The sequence below is a fragment of the Pleurodeles waltl genome, chromosome 10 (assembly GCF_031143425.1).
Source record: "Pleurodeles waltl isolate 20211129_DDA chromosome 10, aPleWal1.hap1.20221129, whole genome shotgun sequence".
NCBI lineage: Eukaryota > Metazoa > Chordata > Amphibia > Caudata > Salamandridae > Pleurodeles > Pleurodeles waltl.
In genome coordinates, this window is record NC_090449.1 from 133,542,763 (window position 1) to 133,563,060 (window position 20,298).

Here is a 20,298-nt window from a genome sequence, read left to right on the forward strand (position 1 = left end):
AAAAATTGATGGCATTGTATGTGTACATATAGCACATTCTTCTGCAATACTGCAAATTGTTTTGTAAATTGGGCTGTATGTACTCTCATTGCCACTAAAACTGTTGCAAAAGTAAAACATCCGGGTACATATGAATTAAGATGTGCACAGGCTTAAACAATTGGTAAAGGTTTTTTGCATGCGAGTACAATATGAATAGGTTTTGCACCTGTACACATTACTTAAGGATTCTTTCATCAGGGTAAGAAAACCCACATTGCCTCACTCCCCACTTTCTTCCAGATAGCATATATTAGTTGGTTTTCTCACTCTGTATTGGCTTTAATAGTGTAGACTTTGTATTCAACAATAGTGCTGCATATTTAAATTATTATAGTAGATTGATCCCATGGTTAACACTGGATCTCCATAGAGTTCCTTGCAAATCGCTAGAGTTGGTAAAGCCCACATACCCTATTTCCTTTCCATTGTCTAGATTGGTAAAGGACTTATATACTTGCACCCAAAAAAATTGATATGTCTGGTGGCTGTGGCAAAAGAGAACTGTAAATGACAGTGCAAATCATTAAATCCAGCACCAGCCAATTTTTACATTAAAGGTATTCACAAGTATTTGGTCATTGACGCATGTCATTTCCTTTACATTGAAGTCAGGAGAATCTCCATCGCATTCTATGTTCACTCACAAGTGGGTCTATCACTGTACATATAGCATGGTGTTTTAGGCTCCACCAAGAGAATGGTATTCTTTCAGGGATCCTCAAAATAGATGTAGTGCCACAAACAGCTTCTTGACATGCTCCTCCAGGATGTGACCACTTCACACCTGTATTTAAACATTAATGTGGCTTTCTGTAGAAGTGTGATGCCTGCATAATATGGCCTGCTTAGTTCACAGATTCCATCATTCTGAACCTACATTTCCTGATGCAGAACCCCAACAGTTTTGGTGAATCTAACACTGCAGGGATACTCTTCTGCTGGTAATCCCTCGCTTGAACAAACAAAGCACAAATTAATTTCTGTGTGTTACCCTAGATAGGGAACTAAGAGCCTGATTTAGATATTGGCAGACGGCCCGTGGGTCCTTCATGGGGACGGAATAAAGTAGTCTGTCTCAGTGGAGGAGAGGCTGGCCACCTAATTTATAAATGACAGTGAAGCAGACAGGCATTTATAAAGGCATTCGCAGGGACCTCCGTCACAACAATACCTGTCAGTACATTTTACTGTTTGCTGTAGGGCTGTGTTGGAAGGATGCAGCTCTGCAATAAACAATATTATGTTTTTCTTTTGAAAAAGAAAGTCACAAAACAGGATTTTCTTTTTGAATAGATAAGGTCTAACGCTTCCCTCACCATAGGAGGCTTCTCCCATGGTGATGGGAGCATTAGAATGGCTTTACTGTTGCTAACCACCAGGCTTTAACTGGGGGGAAGGAACAGTAAAAAAATGAGTACGTCTGCCCATCTAAATTGGGTAGGCAGACATGTAGCCATTTCTACAATGAGCCTTACTCCTGAGGGCTGTCTGAAAATTAGGCCATAGCGAAAACAGGGTAGGCTGTACTGTGGCCAAACTTAAGGCCTGCTTGCAGTTAAATTTGGCATGCAGACCACTATATTAGCGGGGAGGGAACTCCTTTGCTGTTGCAACAGAGTACCCTCTCTGCCAATATATAAATCAGACCCTAACTTCTTCCCTTTAATTGGCCCATCTTCTCCAGCTCTCTGTTCAAAGAACACTGAACATACTTCTTGTTAACTGCTGTTTCTTTGCTCTTGACCTCCAGTATGCTGCTCTATCACACTAGGTGAGTTAATTTCTCTCCTTTCTTCTCGTCTGATTCTAGGATCGGTATACTTTCAAAACATAGTTCAGTTTGGTACAGTTTTAATGTTTCCCATATTAGCAGTCTATTTTTATCTCCCTATTATGATTATTAGGCTAGAAGTTTAACACTTCTACATCTTTGGACTTAACTTATTTGTGTTCCTTATGTTCCTTTAATATGGACAATTAGCTCACCATTTTGACTACTGTATTTTGCAAACTGTTGTTCTTCAGTTTTTTTATCCTTAATTATTTGTATGCATATATTTCAATTGATATTACCACCCCTTGCAGTATTACTGTAACACTTCTACCTTATCATTACGTTTTATCTAGGTATAAATATAATGTATTTGAGTCATGTTGCTTTATTTTTACAGTGTTCCATATATTTATGTAATATGTAAACTTTCTTTCACCATTCCGTTCTCTACTCTACGATTACATATACATACACTTTATTTTAGCTAGGTCATCTGTTTTACTGTGCATCTCCGATCGTTTGATTTGTTAATCTCCCTCTTGTAGGTTTTAGTTTTTTACTGATATCCCTACTGATTACATAGTTCTGCTATTTCTTGTTTGGACCTGATTTTAAATTGCAATACTGGGGTAACGTTAACATCCCATGCAGTTTTGTATTTACTCTACACTGAAAATGCACCAGTACCATGTAATGACAATAACCACTTTGGAATGGGGAATTACTGTGTGGGACAGATTTTTCCGTTTGTAAAACCACATGGGATTTCAAATTCCTTGGGGATTTTACTGCATACGTTTACCACCTTCTCGGAGCAGTTGGTAAATGTATGTTAGGAGACCTGTGGGTGTAGTGGAGGATCAAGAAGGGATTTTAGAGGAAGAAGAGGAAGATTTTTTTTTCTGGCAGGGAGAGAATTGTATGCCCCTCCCTGTCACAAACAGGGAAAAAAGAGGCTTGTCTGCTGCAGTGAAAAGCTCATGCATTTCTTTTTGTCAGAATTACTAGTCAGAAAAATCCGATAGGGTTCTCTCACTCTCAGAAAATCCTGTTGTGGGAAAACCTTCCCATTCTGAATCAGGTAGAGCAAAATTCTGTGCCTTAATATATCTCCAGACCCTACTATTATTGTACACCAGTTATTCTAGAACAATGTGAAGAATATGCAAAAATTGAAATTAGGGCAACTGCTGGTGCTGTGTTCTAGAGCTGAACTCTGCTAGAGGGTAGCAAACTCGTTTGCAGCAATAAAGCAGATTTTTAAAAGAAGTTTGTTAACGTGCGATTAATTCTTTCAAATCAGATGCTTCATACATAGGTTTCACAAAACCTTATGCAGGTGATAAATACATTTAGAGCTTTTGAATGTACATGTCTAAATCTAAAATCTATAAACTGCACTAAATTAATATGTGTTCCCATCTCATTAAACTTCAGCTTGCTTGTTCTCTTCTTTCTTTTTAGTGGCCTTCCCATTTTTGATTCCTGTCCTGCGGGTATTAGACATATCTTTTTTCCCTAAGGACATTATGCAGTTTTTCCTGAATGTAACATCCAGTATCAAGGAAAAGCGTAAAAAGAACAACCACACGGTAAGTGACAAAATCAAAAAGCATACAATCCAAATAACAACAAGCATTGTTAAAACCAGCTGTTGTGAATTTACTGGACTTTTAAAGCATGCAGACACCCACATCCATAAATGCTGTTTGTATTTGTAAGCACATTAAGGCCAAAACTACTGACTTCGACAGTGTTTGTTGTTACTTGAATTGTACCAGTTCTATCAACTTTGCCAATTCCAGTTTAGATTTTGGAAAAGGTTGCATGAGTTAGAGCATCGCAAAATATTTATGGGACAGTATCTAGAGTTTAGGAGCTCTGTGGGGAAAGCACATAGAGAATGGGAGATGGCCAGACTCAAAGAGAAAGCAGAGAACACAAATCGATATAGATAGATATGGAAGGAACAGGCAATGGGCACATTAGTAGATAACTAATAAAACCAAGAAACACAATCCTTACTTGATTATAGATGTAGACATTTTCCTCCAATATTTCATCAATCGGATACATTAGTCTTTTCATTCTTATTGGATCATTTCTTCTAGACTATTGATCTGTCTTTTATGACGATACCTTAAGGAACTTATGACATGTTTCATATGTTAAATACTCTTACTTTGCTGTGATACATACACAGTGTTGTTGTATTACCAACACTTGGTTAATGGATAAAATACCAAGTAGTTCCAGTTTTTAGAACTAGCAACATTATGTACAATTCTTCCTGCAATGATAACTAAGACTCCAGAACCGTGAAAAATTGGAGCTGGAGCTTTGGGTCCCTCTCTTTAGGGATATCTACTTATTTCAACCCTTCCGGTTGCGGTTAGGGGTCTGGGCTTGTTCAGAACTGTGGCTCTATGGTGGTCTGTTAAGTAGACATGTAGACAATTGATTATCATTAGAATGATTTTATATTTTAATTATTTTATGTCTCTCATTTCTGATCAGTAGTAGAAAATCTTAGAAAAGGTCAACTGCTTGTGTTTTATTTGGGTACATTTCAGAATTCTTTCTGGCTGTGCACATTAGCTCTAAAGACATGTCTCGGCTTTACTTGTGTTTCACAAAGTGATTACATTCAGTGTAAAATGCTCCGTGATCTATGTTGCCTATCCCATAAAGTGTTAATAGCATTAATTTGGCCAGTTAGTAGCTTGCCACATATTTGCATTATGCATGAAAGGGAAGCAATAATGATACAATATTTATGTTAGAATTGTTTTGCAATCAATTCTGAAAGCATTAGTTGGGTTCTTTTTTGTATTGCAATTACGTCTGTCCGCACTTTGCTATATAATCTTTTTGTATTGCAATTAATGCTGTCGGGTATTGTTTTCCCTTTCGTGCCCAGAAGTGCCCACAGTGAGTGCCTAATACAAAACCAGTTATCTATCAAAGTCAGTGGAATGAGTGACAACCTCTGAGAGTAAACTTCTTTTGTTTTTAAGGAACGTGTGGATTTTATGCAGCTAATGGTTGATTCCCAGATTACAGATGACAGCCCTGAAGCAGATCACAGCACTCATGGCTACAAAGGTAATGAATGGCCATATACATGAGAGGCTGCCCACAAAATAAGGAACGTAAATGGAATCACAATTTGCCTCTAGGAGGGACATGGTAATGGGTGTTGGTTATTGAAAAAAGAACTTGGGTGTGTCGCCATCTGAGTGAATGAGCAAACTGTAAAAAAAAAAAACCTATATATATATATATATATATATATATATATATATATATATATAGATATATATATATATATATATAAATGTGTGTGTGTATATATATATATATACACAGATATCTAGATATATATATGTATGTATATATATATATATATATATATATATATATATATATATATATATATATATATATATGTATGTATATATATATATATATATATATACCATATTTTAACATTTCCAGTAATACATACAGTGAAAGTTTCTGTTTTGCAAACATATGAGTAGGGGACTGACTTAGAGTGTGGCGGATGGGGTTACTTCATCACAAACATGACGGATATCTCCTCCGCCTTATTACGATTCTTATAGGATCTAATGGGATTGTAATATGGCAGACGGGATATCCATCACATTTGTGACAAAGTAACCCCATCCACCAAACTCTAAATCAGGCCCTAAGACACTTCGGTTCACATGAACGAGTTTAGCAGATGGTGTAACCAAGTGCAAACACAGAAAGAATGAGAGAATCTTTACCTTTGGGAGTGATTCTTTTATCTTTAATATATATTTGTAAAGTGGCCCGTTACATTTTCTCATTCACGCACTCATATGTTAGACAGGTCGCTCAGTTTGATTTTAGTGCTTTCTATTACATGTCATCTTCCTGTTTATATTGTAATATTTTCATGACATATAATCAAGAGAGCTGGAATGTCCCTTTTTTCAAGGCCTTTCGACATGCTCATTGTTAATCGAGATTGGTTCCAATAACCTCTGCAAGATAATACAAAAGGACTAGTCTGAGGAAAAACTTTATTTGCAGTACGTGTTTGTGCCTACATATTTTCAAGCACTCAGTCACTGTAAAGTAAATGTCAGACCTTAACCCAAAAGACTACATGGCCCAGAATACACTGAGCTCACGTTAATTACCAACACCGATAAAACTTTCAAGTTTTGTCATGTCAGGGCATAACGGGCCACTTTTGCAAGAGATATGTATTTGTGGCATTATCAGTGAGTAATCTCTCGATTCTTGAATCGCAGTGATGATTGGTCATCGGGAGAGCCTAAAGATACCCTTTTCAAGGTGTGCCAACAAGCCGAATCATAATCTAATTTGGTTTGAATACCACCAGAAGTGTGGTGCCAACTAGCCAAACTCCAGAGCCAACATATACAGTACTTTATGTAAAAATGGTTCAGTTGTTCTGTCGCATGGAAGCACTTGACTGTGCCTCTATTGCATTCTGATTCATGTATTCCTTCTATGCACATTTACATATTTTCATCACTCAACGTTTGAGTGCGTTCATGTGACACAGCAAACAATTGTTTTGCAGATTATTATTTTTTATTTTTTTATTTCTGTTTTATGTTTTTTAGTACACAACGTACACCCCAGCAGCCTAGCTGAGTTCACGTTAAGCAATTGACTGACAGTGTGTATTTTTTAGGTGTGTTCTGTTGCAGAATATTGGCTCTGGGGCTACAAAATGTTGCCCTCTCTCAGTTTTGAATTTCATGGATTAACAGTGAGGCCCAACTGGCGAGCAAGCTCCTCTGTACAATGTAGAGAGATATTTGCTGTGAGGGAGGGATCTACTAGTTGACAAGTCAAGGAGCCAGCGATATTTAGAGACAGTACTCCTGTGTACTGGAAAGCAATCGAGCCAGAGAAATTATTTAAATTCCTTAGGCCACAAACAAGACTGCTAGCAACATTATGTATTTTTTCCGGCAGCTGGTTTGGCATCTGTGGAGCCCCAACTGTAGTGCCTAATTTGCCCGATGGTTGCAGGTTAGGCCTACCAGCACTCACTATTTGTAACCAGCACTTAGTTTTTCCCTCGTCACATTATGACCAAGAGCAAGTGATCGAACAACACTCAAAGGAGAAAGATATCTGAAAAGAAAGACGGAAAATGGTGAGAAAGGGAGAAACTAAGGGCAAAAAAAGAACCCTGAAGGGTGAAGTAAAGGGACAGGTAGTATCAGGTGGTGGATGAAAGAGGAATGGTGTAGAATCACGACCAGGCCAGTTTGATAGCGCCGGGTGCTGGCTTCTAAGCAAAACGTTTGGCCTTTGCATATGTGTTGTTTATAATTATTATTTTATTTATTTTGTTTATCTTTTTTTTACAAATGAAGCAAGCTCACCCCATATAAACTTGGTTACAAAAGTCCTAACTTGATGTCGTTGGGCTGGTCATTGTTGCCTAACCAGACAGCATGATCTTAACAAGAATGTGCCTTAGGTAGTATGTTCGTTATGAATGGAGTTAGTCAGCTTTTGTTGACCGTACACGGAGAGACTACTGTGAAAAAGACACCCACTCTTAGATTCTGTTTTGAAAGTATTAAAGAGTGCCATGTTGTTGCTTAGCTACTTTTGTGGTTCACATTTGCAAACAAAAGAATGGCGATCTAAGACGCAGAATTTATCCAATTTGATTGTTCTGTGCCTCAACCTGTCCTATCTTTTAGCTAAAAAAAGATTACTCCTGTGTGCTTTGGAGCTCTTTTCAAAAGGACAAAAACACCACAAAAAGGACGTTCCTGCTCTACACATCTGCCTGGCATCCACCTGAGCATCTGTCCATGAATTTCCCGTGCACTGCTGTATTGAGTCACAAAACTGCTAGGAGACCCTTTTTTGCCTGCTTAGTTCTGCATGGTTTTGTGTTGCAAATCACTACCTAGTTGCATCTCATCTCCTTATAGAGGCGGCATTTCTTTGATATGGATTCACAAAGTGAGAAAACTGTGATTAGACACACTCATCAGAAGACTAAGGTGGTCATTATGACACAACCAACAGGCCGGCGGTGAGGACTGCCAAATTATGAGTGTGGCGGGTTGCCCGCTGCTAACGTGTCACACCTCCACCCATACCGCCATGGCAGTATGAACCGCCGGGCCGGAGATGTTCATCTCTGACCCGGTGGTTCACAGAGGACCGCCGGCAGTATTAGGAGCCGTCCCACCGCCATGGTTTCCGCAGTGGTAGCACCACCATGAAAACCGTGGTGGTAGGGCTACTGGTGACAGGAAATCTTTTCCCTGTCACCGGTAGAACCCCCCGCAGGCTCCTGCATACAATCACACTCACAGTGCCCCGCACCCCCCTAGAGTCACAGTGCCCCCCCTCTACAGTCACAGCGCCCCCCCCACTAACATAGTGCCCCCACCCTCCCTCCCTGCAGACATGCACACAGACACCAACACGCACCACGCATACACCCACTCACCTACACTTCCAGACACGCATCCACTCACACTCATCCATACACGCATTCACTGACACTCATCCATCCACGCATTCACTTACACATACATGCATTTTGGCACTGATACTCACAAACATCCAAGCACACGTCCTCACACACATACACACTGACATTCAGACACGCACTCACTTCAACATTCATACACACATTCAATCACATGCATACAACCACGCATACACCACAACACACACAGTCGCATTCACACGTGCACACAAACATGCATACACACATGCAGACACCACACACTCAGACACGCACACACAACACCCACCACCCTCCCACCCCATCCCCTGTCGGACCCCCGACTTACCTTGTCCGGCGAAGAAGTCGTCCTGCAGGGAACAGGATGGGGCGTTGATTCCACCGGCAGCGCCCCGCCTTCGGTACGCTGCCAGGCCGTATTAATGTTCCTAATACAGCTAGCGTCGTCCTTCTGGTGATGCGGTGCAAGTAATAGCAACGCCAGTGCGCTACCTCCCGCCAGCACGGCTACTGACAGATTATCACCCAAAGTGTGGCGGAAATCCGGCAGTACTCATTATATGGGGGCGGAAGACTGCCAGCGCTGGTAGTCTTCTGGCGCCTGTGGCTTTGGCGGTCCCGCTCAGAGACCACCAAAGTTATAATGAGGGCCTAAGTTACTTAAACCTTTGGTTGCGCTTTCTCTGGTGGGTACTGTATCTCACTACAGATTTCTCAGTGCCTGCTAACCGTGGTGTTGTATGTAGAGTACGTTGGGGTATAAATAGCGTCTCAAGTTAGACTTCAAGACTATCAGTATAAAGCTTCTGAACCTCACTCCATGTCTCATGGAGTAGAAAAATAGGAGTCAAACTAATATCAAGACACGAGGGAGAGTAGCGATGACACTTGACTGCATGCAGGACATATTGAAAGAGTTTCTGGATCCACTCTGGTGCCTGAGGCGATTAACAAGATCAAATTTGAGTGCCTTTTTCAATTCATTTCATTATTTTAGAGTTTACAAACTACATGGGCAACATATAGGACTGGTATATCACATGCCTTTTGTATGAAGGGACATACCTCAGGTACAGTTGCCATGCAAACCACCTTCCCATCCCATCCAAAACACAAAAACTTAACAAGATTATTGCACATTAGGTACATGGTAGATTTTGCAGTTTTAGCCAGTCCTGATCTTCAGCAGACCAGTTTGTAGTGTTGAAGTGTGTTATTTAAAAGGACTATCAAAATACATAACTATTTTGAAGAAACAACTTAAAGATGAAGATTGATCATAGGCAAAATATAGGTAAAAGCCCCTACTTCGATGCCCATTCTGCAAAATTAAGATGACAACCTCTGAGTTGATAGGGTAAAATATGGTGCTCCTTAGTGTGAAAAGCTGATGGCATATCTAGCATCTACAGTGGGTGATTCACCACCTGAATTGACATTCAAAAAGACCTCATCAGACAGAACGATGTTCTCAATGACTCTAAAATGTATGTTGTTCCATTACTCCCTGGTGGTGTGTAATCTACACACATGAAGTATGGTTCCGCTGTACTCTTGTCTCAATTGTGGCACTGGAATCTACTAATCTGGGACATAGAAGTACAATTGCCTTTAGGTCTACTGTTGCACCTTTTAGATTTAGAGTTACAGCTATCTCCAATTTGTGGTGAGAACAGTAGCAACCTATGTTTGCCTCTTAATAGGAAACACAAGCAAACTTATGTTGACAGTATGGAGATCCACTATGAATCGTTGTCATTCTTGTAGTTCTACTACAGATATTTGAACGCTGATTCTGCCCTGATTGTGGGGACTCCAGGGCCCACACTGCCTTGCACCAGGAAGCACTGTGAGGAGGGAGGAGCTTGTCACCAAGCGCTACTAAGTGCTGCTCCTCTACCGCGGGACGCGCCCGGGCCAAACCCGGGCCAATGGCAGGCCCATCCGCGTCCGTCAGTCCCCGTCAGCACCAGGAAGAGGCAGGGCCATCCCTCTTAGCTCCTGACCCCTGGTTTCCATTCTCGACAGTCCTCCCTCTATACAGTCGCATTATCTATAAGTTAACCCCGAAGCCCCTTTATTCTTGAAGATTAATGTTGCGCAATCAGGTACTTTTGGGGGATTGTAACGGGCAGAAACTTTGAGAAACAACTGGGCCTTGGTAAAAACGTTGAAAGCATGGGAAAGACGAAAACTGGGGATAAAACTTTAGGGCTGGGTGGGGCTAGAAAACTCCCCAGACATTCTGCGGAGAGTTGTACTATGACCCAAATTGATTATTTAATTGAGGAAGTAGAATGTTTGTTAGCTCCAAAGCCCAAAAATACTGGTGGGAAGGGGATCGGGGTACCTGGGAAAGACATTAAATCTTACTTTAAAACAGCCACTGAACGATGGCCAATTTCTATAGACGATAAGAGGAACCAGGCGGGTTGCTGTATAGAGGAGAGACCTGTTCCAGCAATTGCCTCGACCCTTCCTCAACTTGTCCAGGAAAGCCCATCATCTCCAATCGAGTTTGCCGTCGAGTGTACCAGTCGGTTTACTCCATTACTGAGTCCTAGGAGTGGGCTTAGCAAATCTATAAAACAAAGCAAGGCTATAAATAAAGGAGGGGAAATGAGAGAAGTCCCTATTAGAGTGCTGTTACTCCAGTTGAGGGGGGAAATAACACTTTACGAGATTATATAAACTCCCTAGTCAATCTGTTGAATGAGAAACTGTATCACTTGACGACCCTAGTAGGGAAGTCAGAAACCTCTTACCCATTGCCAGAGCCATCGCAGATCCCTGTGCTGTCCACCCAACCCCCTAACAAACATGGCAATATAGGAAGTGGAAAGAGGCACGTAAGTAATCTACTGCCAGCATACAGGAGGAATGGCATCCTGCAGGACGTTTAAAACCAACCACGTCTAAATGCCTGGGTTTTAATCGAGTAGGAAGGCTGGAACAGCCCACCCTAGGCTGTACAAGAAGTAGGGCCTTTGAGCTACACGAAACAGCAGAACAACTCTTCCAGTCTAATAAAGGGAACAGGCAGTAAGACTTGTATCTGAAAAATGTCCCGACATTTTCCCCAAGAAATAGAGAATCTTGTGACTCACTTACAAAAAAGTAATCCATTGGGTTAGGAAAACACAAAAATGTAGTTCAATTATAAGAGAAGATATAAGATATGTCACTAGAATTCAAGGTACTAACCCAGAACTGGACTGTATAGGACTGAAATTGGCAAATCAAGAGATAGTAGATGGTCTACTATCTCTTGAGAAAAGAACTAGGGGCCATATGTACGAACACATTTTCCCATTGACACTGAATGGGAAAAACCCTTTGCTACATCTGGCCCTAGGTTAGGATTAGCATCACAGATTAAAATTAGACTAGATATCCCTGCACCTCCCACAGATTGCGAGGGCAGGTTCACTCCTCCTTTCCCCCAACTGTCCAATTATGTTAACCAGGAGCCCACCAGAGATACGTCAGATATTAATTGACAGAAGGCACAACAGCTACCCATGGCGAAAAATTTCCTTGCCAGTTGTAACAAACTGGCAAACTCTAATTCTAATATCGATTTGTTTAAAGTGAATACAATGAACAAACTGTGATGAACTCTGGGCTGTGGAAGAAATGCAATGCAGCACCAACTTACATATCGGGAAGCAAAAGGATACCTGTAAGGGCAACACAATTAAGCTCCTTTCCTGGAACGTAGCTGGTTTAAGATGAAAGCTCAGTGATCCCGAAATTGAACAGCACCATATATTCCTGATGCAGGAAATCTGGGCACTTCAGTCAGGTCATAGAGAGGGGTATCTGACTTTTTATAAGCCTATAAGCCAGCACTCCCCTCAGCGTCAGGCCGTGCCTCAGGAGGGCTAGGAATCTGGCTTAGGCAGGAGCTATTCCCTGAGGTAAAGGTAATTACTTGTAATAGCAGGGATATCCTGTATGTTGAACTTAAGATCACAAATTGTAGAGGGATTAATTACATAGCCATTATAAACATTTATATAAGACCAGCTCCCTCAAATACTCAAATCCCTATGGTTGCTCATGAAGCGAACATGCTAACCCAGTTGCCCGGGGGAACAAGGGTAATAGTGGCAGGGGACTGTAATACCTGTTTAAAATATCATACAGATCTATTTCCGCTGTACCCTAGCTATGTAAAACCCTTGGGCAGATTGGGACCTGTGCAGCAGAAGACTCAAAGCACTACAGGGGTGGCAGCTGATAGAGCGTTCCGACCTAATAAATTACCTGTATTTGGACGCTCTTGGGTCGATGAATCTTTTGACCAAGTGGGGCTCTCTTCACCCGAGATTAGTCAATTTAATCAAATCAATAATCAATAACGAACATAAGCAATGCCCTGATCAACATAACACTTCACAATTAATCCAGAAAACATTTCGGCGAACCATGACCTTCCGGCCATGAATAACCACACCAGTTTATTCAAGGTTAATGAATTTATTTCCCTATATTAACAAAGCTAGCACGATATAAATGTGTCTCAACACCAAATGATATATGTAAATGAACATTAATAGCTGTCCATAACGGCGAAAAAGATGCAATCTATGCAGCATTTGAATAACAATGCATTCGATGATAGCAACGCAAACCACTAAAACTATAATCTGTAATGGGCTAATTGCATACATTAGTCAGCATAACAAGGTCTCAAATTGCATTGTGCGACAAATGAATCCCTCATCTAACCTCAAATTAGCATCTGCATGTGGGATTTCATGCAAAAACAATTTAGCAACATTGATTTGGAAAACTCCTAACTAGGGCTCTTATCAAAAATCAGCAGTTGGTTACCTAAAAAGAAACACAATGCAATTGTACATTTTCCTTTCATATTTACCAAATTCAATCAGCATTCAAGGAAGTCTTCGTCTCACAGGTACCGGTTTCGATCAGCATGGGACGGGGCAAAGGGGCAGGGTGGACGGGGCAATTGCCTCACAGCGGCAAGATAAAAGGACAAAACTACTACTTCATGCAAAGGGGCAAATCGAAGTTAAAGTCTCTAGGGCGAGAATTACTTAAAGTCTCTTTCTCTCGATTAGAGAAAGCATCAAAGTCTCATTCAAAATGGCGTCGAACATCAATTGGCATCGTAGAAGATGGCAAAATGACGAGGTCGGCAAGATGGGCCATAATGTCTGCAATGGCTAATAATGTCCTCCATGGGTGCAATGGGTAATGGCCGCTTTCTTCTTGTGCACCAGGTTTAAATAAACAACAGTTCAAATCCAGTAGGGTCTTCCATTGGAGGGTTCATAGGTTGACTTCAAATTGTCCAATCAAAAACAACAATTCACAAGCTTCTACCTAGGCATACATTATCCTTGGAGTCGGGAACGTAAGTTGCAACATATTTTACCAATTAACTCACTTTCAGAGCTTCCATTGTCTGCACCTGCAGATTGACCTTGGAGCAAAGAAGAAGATGCCAGGCTGGCACGAAACCTTAAAGATAAGCATGTGAACCGATCTCACTGGAAAAGTACAGCTTCAAGCAAGAATACACGTTTTATTAGCACATTAGAAAAACACGAGCATCTAAACCGTGAGACAAGGCAACTAGGCCGAAGCCTCCACTAAAGTTATGCTAAGTTAAAACATTTCAAACAAGCAAATCATGGCACACGTTTACGGTTATGTCAGATTAGTACAATTCTAATACATCACGTTATATAAAGCACGCTTATAAATGTTGGCGAACTACTCTGAGGGCACATTTGTCCCCGTACAATCTTTATTAGTTCGGTTAAAGTCACACTTGATTATTTCGGCACTACGTTTATGCGCTAATAAATGTAAAACCTTCGTTTCAGCGTCATCAATCCCTCCTCTGATGACTATTTGTCATCACACAAAACCATTCCCACAAATTTTATTCCATTAAAATTCTGTCAATTCTCTTTGCCTTTTAGTTCCCCTTGTTCTTGCCTTGTATTCTTCTGCCATTCTTTTCATCATTTTCTCTTCCTTCCTTCTTTTAATTCTTGCCATGATCATTAGTATTCCCCTCTTTATTCCCCAAATCCCAAAGATGCAAATTAGTACTATTAGTATTCCCTGTATTATTTTTAGTAATATTCCATTCCAAATGCCACCAAGCCAATTTCCCACTGAAGCAATTCCCTTTCCAACCTTCTCCCAAACTCCTGGTTCTTTCAATTCCTTCAAGTCTGCACTCTCTTTTGTTAGATTTGCAAGCATTGTTTTAATTTTCACACTGTTGTCTGGTATATACGTGCAACAGTGACGCGCACCAAGCATTTTGCAAACGCCGCCATCCTTTGCTAAAAGAATGTCTAGGGCAAGCCTGTTTTGAAGAGTCATAGCTCTTTCTGCTGCAAGTTCAGCATCCATCAGGATTATAGCACCTGAAAACTTTGTCAACATGTTATCCACTATAGTAGACAACTTTCTTATTTTGATGGAATTCAACACAACTCCCAATGAAGGAATCATGGCTCCAAATATATCTCCTACCACAGCAGCTGCGGTCTCTCTTTTCTGGATACGATGAGATCCAGGCGTCTTTGGAATCACCGATAGGTCATCCAGTTGATAAACCTTTGGGAACACTATACCCAAATAACATCTCCCCCACCATCCCTTTGGAAGACGATAATAGGCATTATGCCCGCAAATGTAATATACACCAGGTATGATAGGGTCAAGTCCGTTCAGCATGAATGTCCATTTGGCCTTAAAGATAAACGTATGTTTACATTCACTCGCTCCCACGAAAATGTTATCATAATAAGATTCACCACGATATATACAAAATTTCCCTACATGCCAAGCGTCTAAAGCTATTTTTCCTTGTGTTTTTATTGCGGCAAAAGCATAATTATCTACTGAAGTCCTCTTACTTAGCTCTTTTTCTAATTTCGCATTCATTTGCGCCCTTCTATCATCTGTGCGATCTAAAAAGCTTATTTCTACTGTAGAGAGCGAGCAGGTAAGGTTTTCCCTATGAGCGTGAGCTGTTTCAAAAGGTTGCATTGGCTCGAAAAATTCCCTCATTATTTTAGCATCCCAATCTTTAGCAATCTGGCTTAGTTGCGTTATTATAGGAACATATGCAAAGGTAACATCATAATTTGAGTAAAAATACTGTATGTTAGTTTGACCATAAAATCTAGAAGTTACTAAACTACATGTAATCCCATATGTAAGAGGCATGTGGTGATAAGTCACCCCTTCCGTTACTGATGTCGGTATCTGTGTACACACATAACAATCTTTCGCATCCATAGTCTCAACATATTCTGTTAGTAGGCGATAGAAAACATTATACGAAAGTTCCTTCTTATCATGCAAGTGTCTCTCATCTAATTCTAGTCTTTTCAATGCGGTTAGTTCAGTGACAGTAACAGGAGCAGAAGTAGAAGCATCAATTTTCTCATTCTCACCCTTACCACGCGTTGCAAGCACTATTGCCATTATTATTAGTACACATGCAGTTATCAAGCCTATACACGCATATTTACAATATTTCACTCTACTGTTTTGTGTCATGATCTGTATAGAATCAGAGAGCTAGAAGCACTTATAAAGAAACGATTTAGCAATTAGTTACAAAGCTGAACGAGCGCAATGTTCACACAGTTTTCTTCAGGAGCCCAGTCACTTATCGGTTAGCAGCATTTGTCTCAATTCGGCAATAACTCAGTCTCTTATCAGTTAGCAACGTTGTCTCAAATCGGGTTTAAGAGTCAATCAGGTTATCAAAGTCTTATCAAGTTAGCAAATGTCTCATCCGGTTTAGCAATGTCTCAGCTGGTTGTATCACATTAGATTATAGCAAGCAATGTCATTTATCAGTTTTTCAGTCAATAGTGTCCATAAAACTTTTCTTTTCTATTGGTATCTCTTCTTCTTCGTTCTCGAGGCTAAGAGATACAAATTCGTCGGTCCAATCGTCATTGACTACATATGCCCATTCTGGACCGGAATATCTCCTGTTTGGTATCCTTTTCCTTTTCAATTTTGCATCTCTCTTTGATTCTGCCTCACTGGTACTTTCCTCTTTGGCCAAGTCTTTTTCTTCACTTGATGTTGGTATCACAACAGACACTTCCTTTCTTTTCTCTTTCACTCTTGGCCCTTCACCGTCGTTCAACTTTTCTCTAGTCCTTACTTTTACTGGTGATATACTTGGTCTTTTCTTTGCACTGTGTCCACTTGATGGACCTGCGATCTCTTCTGAAGAAGTTTGAACAGTTTTGTTCCGTTCTGCCTTGTCCCCTCCTTCTGGGGAGTCAATCAGGTTTTCCTTTTCTTTTTCTGTACCGTCTGCTTCTGGGAAAGCCCTCCTCTGATCAGTCTCTCCTGCTTCTTCACCTCTTTCGAGCCCTTTGTCACCGTTACTTTCTTCAGGCTCTTTGTCACTTTCAGCTGCTTCGTCGCTGTCTGAGGTTTCTCCTTGGCCTTCCCCAAGTGAATCGATTGTTTCGTCCTCAGAGAATATTTCTCTCTCCTCTATTTCTGCCTGTTCGCTTCTAGTTCTGTTTTGCTCTGTCTCAGCGCTCGACACTTTGTTATCAGGTACTGGCAGTTTCAGCGCTTCAACTTCCTCATCTGTGGGACACAACACTTTCTTTGTATGACTGGCGTGGATCCAGTTGGGAACTCCCGCACACTTCACAGCGGTAGTGGTCGTCAGGATCACTTGGAAAGGGCCTTTCCAACGGGGTTCCAGACACGACTTCCTCACGTGCTTCTTTATCACGACCCAGTCACCTGCTTTCAGTGTGTGTCCTGGACCTTGGATCGGTGACAAGGTGGTTGCTTCCACCTGGTGAGAGAAAGAGCGAACCACGTCAGCCAGACCTTTGCAGTAGTCTAACACCATATCATCTGTAATATTCAAAAGAGCGTTTGCGGGAACTGCAGGAAGTCTCATGGCCCTGCCCATGAGAATTTTGTGCGGGGACAATCCAGTCTTTCTGTCAGGGGTGTTTCTCATTGACATTAACACCAAAGGCAATGCGTCAGGCCATTTCAAATTTGTCGATGCACATATTTTCGCCATTCTTGATTTCAGTGTACCATTCATTTGTTCCACCAGTCCTGAGGCTTCAGGGCGATAGCTACAATGCAGTTTTTGCTCAATGTTCAGCGCTGCGCAAAGTAACTTTATCACCTCGTTATTAAAGTGACTTCCTCTATCTGATTCTAAAGAGATCGGGAATCCGAAACGTGGTATCAACTCCCTCAACAATAGTTTTGCAACTGTAAGGCTGTCATTTCTACGTGTGGGGTATGCTTCAATCCAGTGACTAAAAATGCACACAATCACCAACACATACTTCAGACCTCCATGCACAGGCATCTCAATAAAGTCCATCTGCATTCTGCTGAACGGGCCACCCGCCCTGCCAATGTGGCTCACGTTCACAACCGTTCCCTTTCCTGGGTTCATCTGTTGACAAATGACACAACGATTGCAAACTGCTTCTGCAACTTGACGGAATCTGGGGTTAAACCAATCAGTTTTGAACAATCTTATCATGGCGTCTCTCCCTAGGTGAGCCTGGCCATGATAGAACCGCGCTAGCTGCGATAAGAGACTATTTGGTAAAACAAATTTTCCTTCATTTGAAACCCATAACTCATCTGGCCTCCTTGTACATTGTGACTTAATCCAGGAAACTCTTTCATCCTCCCTGACGCTATTCTGTAATGCTTTTAGTTCATCCATTGTATCCACGACCTTCAAGGCAAATGCTTCAGCTGGTTCGAGCTCTGGCTCACTTATCAAATTCCATTCATCCCTGAGCAATATACAGTTCAAGGCACAAAATCTTGCGACCTGATCCGCATATGCATTTCCCAGGGAAACATAGTCCTGTCCTTTTGTACGAGCACTACACTTTACCACTGCAATTTCGGCTGGCATCTGAATGGCGTGTAACAATTCCCTTATTCTCTCCCCGTTTTTCACTGGGGACCCTGAAGAGGTCAGGAAACCTCTCTGTGACCATAGTTGCCCAAAGTCGTGCACAATTCCAAACCCGTACTGACTGTCAGTGTAAATGGTAACCTTCATCAATGTAGACAGTTGGCATGCTCTTGTAAGGGCTACAAGCTCTGCTACTTGTGCGGAATAGACTCCTTGAAGCCAGGACGCTTCCAAGACACCTGTTACAGTACATACAGCATATCCTGCTTTCAATATTCCCAATGCATCTCTTAAACATGACCCATCAACAAAAACAATTTGGTCATTTTCATCAAGCTTAGTATCCTTAATGTCAGGTCGGGGTTTTGTGCAAAATTCAGTCACCTGAAGGCAGTCGTGCTCGACGTCTTCAGCGTTCTCAATTTCAGCATTTTCACCGGGAAGCAAGGTTGCTGGATTCAACGTAGTGCACCTTTTCAGCTGCACATTCGGTGAGCCCAGAATTATTGTTTCATACCTTGTGAGTCTTGCTCCAGTCATGTGTTGCGTTCGGGAGCGGGTCAAAAGTATCTCAACTGAGTGAGGGACCATGACTGTTAATGGGTGTCCCATCACTATTCCTTCACTCTGAGTGAGGCTGATACCAACTGCTGCTACGGCGCGCAAACACCCTGGCAGTGCTGCTGCGACCGGATCCAAAGTAGCTGAAAAATACGCTACTGGTCTGTTTATGCCACCATGGGCTTGGGTCAAGACAGACAAAGAACATGCATCACGTTCATGACAAAACAATGTGAAAGGCTTTGTGTAAGCAGGCATACCTAAAGCTGGAGCCCTACACATGCATTCTTTCAATTCAATAAAAGCATCCATCTCATCTCCTTTCAGCTCAATTTCATCCAAGGCATCCTTCTGGGTCAGTTTCAGTAAAGGCTTTGCTAGAGTTGAGAAGTTGGGAATCCACTGGCGACAGTAGCTCACCATCCCCAAAAACTTCCTCACCTCCCTCCTCGTCTTTGGTGGACTCATTTGAAGTACGCTTGTTATTCTTTCCTTCATTATTCTCCGTGACCCTTTCTCTATTTGATGACCCAAGTATTTCACTTTCTTCTGACAGAACTGCAACTTTGAAGGAGACACCTTGTGTCCATTCCTTCCCAAATGGTTCAGTAGAGCAATGGTGTCGGCTGTGCAGCCACTTTCTGTCTTAGATGCAATCAGTAAGTCATCAATGTACTGTACTAGGGTTGACTCGAATGGCAATTCTAACGCTTCCAAGTCTTTCTTTAGAATCTGATTGAAAATTGACGGTGACTCAGAAAACCCTTGAGGAATTCGACACCAACTGTAAACTCTGTCTAAGAATTTGAAACAAAAGAGAAATTGGCTGTCCTCATGAAGAGGCACCGAAAAGAATGCTTGTGACAAGTCGATGACTGAGAACCACTCGGCATCGCAAGGGACTTGAAACATTATCACAGCTGGATTCGGTACTACAGGGCAGCATTTAATTATGATGTCATTTATTTTCCTCAAGTCCTGCACGATTCGGACCTTTCCACTCGGCTTTATTAGTCCCATGATTGGTGAATTACATGGACTGCTTAACACTTCTTTCAATGCTCCCTGTTTTACAAACTCGTCAATGAGTTGGGCAACTTTCATGAGGGTGTCTTGTGCCATGTGGTATTGTGGGGTCTGGGGAAAGGTTACATTGGGTTTTATGGTCACTTTCACTGGTTCCACTCCTTTCACCAATCCCACCTCTTTTCCTGTCATATCCCACACTTCCTTTCCGACTGTTTCCCGTAATTCAGCTGGAATATCTTCTTCAGTTATCATTGGACAAAGGTTAATCAGAGGATATTCTTCATCGACAGTTTCCATCTCATCCCCTACTACACTGTCCTCTTCTTCCCCATCACTGCTCGTCTGAATTCTAATTCCATCGTTCGAGCACATAATCGAACATCCCAATTTGCACAATAGGTCTCTCCCTAACAG

At 41.5% G+C, this 20,298-nt stretch overlaps 1 protein-coding gene across 1 annotated transcript in view; it reads left to right on the top strand.

Moving 5' to 3' along the window:
* Nucleotides 1–20,298, top strand: part of LOC138261218 (cytochrome P450 3A29-like) — a 115,415-nt gene that overhangs the window by 61,715 nt on the left and 33,402 nt on the right. Inside the window, exons 8-9 of the mRNA XM_069209973.1 lie at nt 3,281–3,408; nt 4,834–4,921. Coding sequence (XP_069066074.1) covers nt 3,281–3,408; nt 4,834–4,921 — 216 coding nt within the window. The remainder of the gene's footprint in view (nt 1–3,280; nt 3,409–4,833; nt 4,922–20,298) is intronic.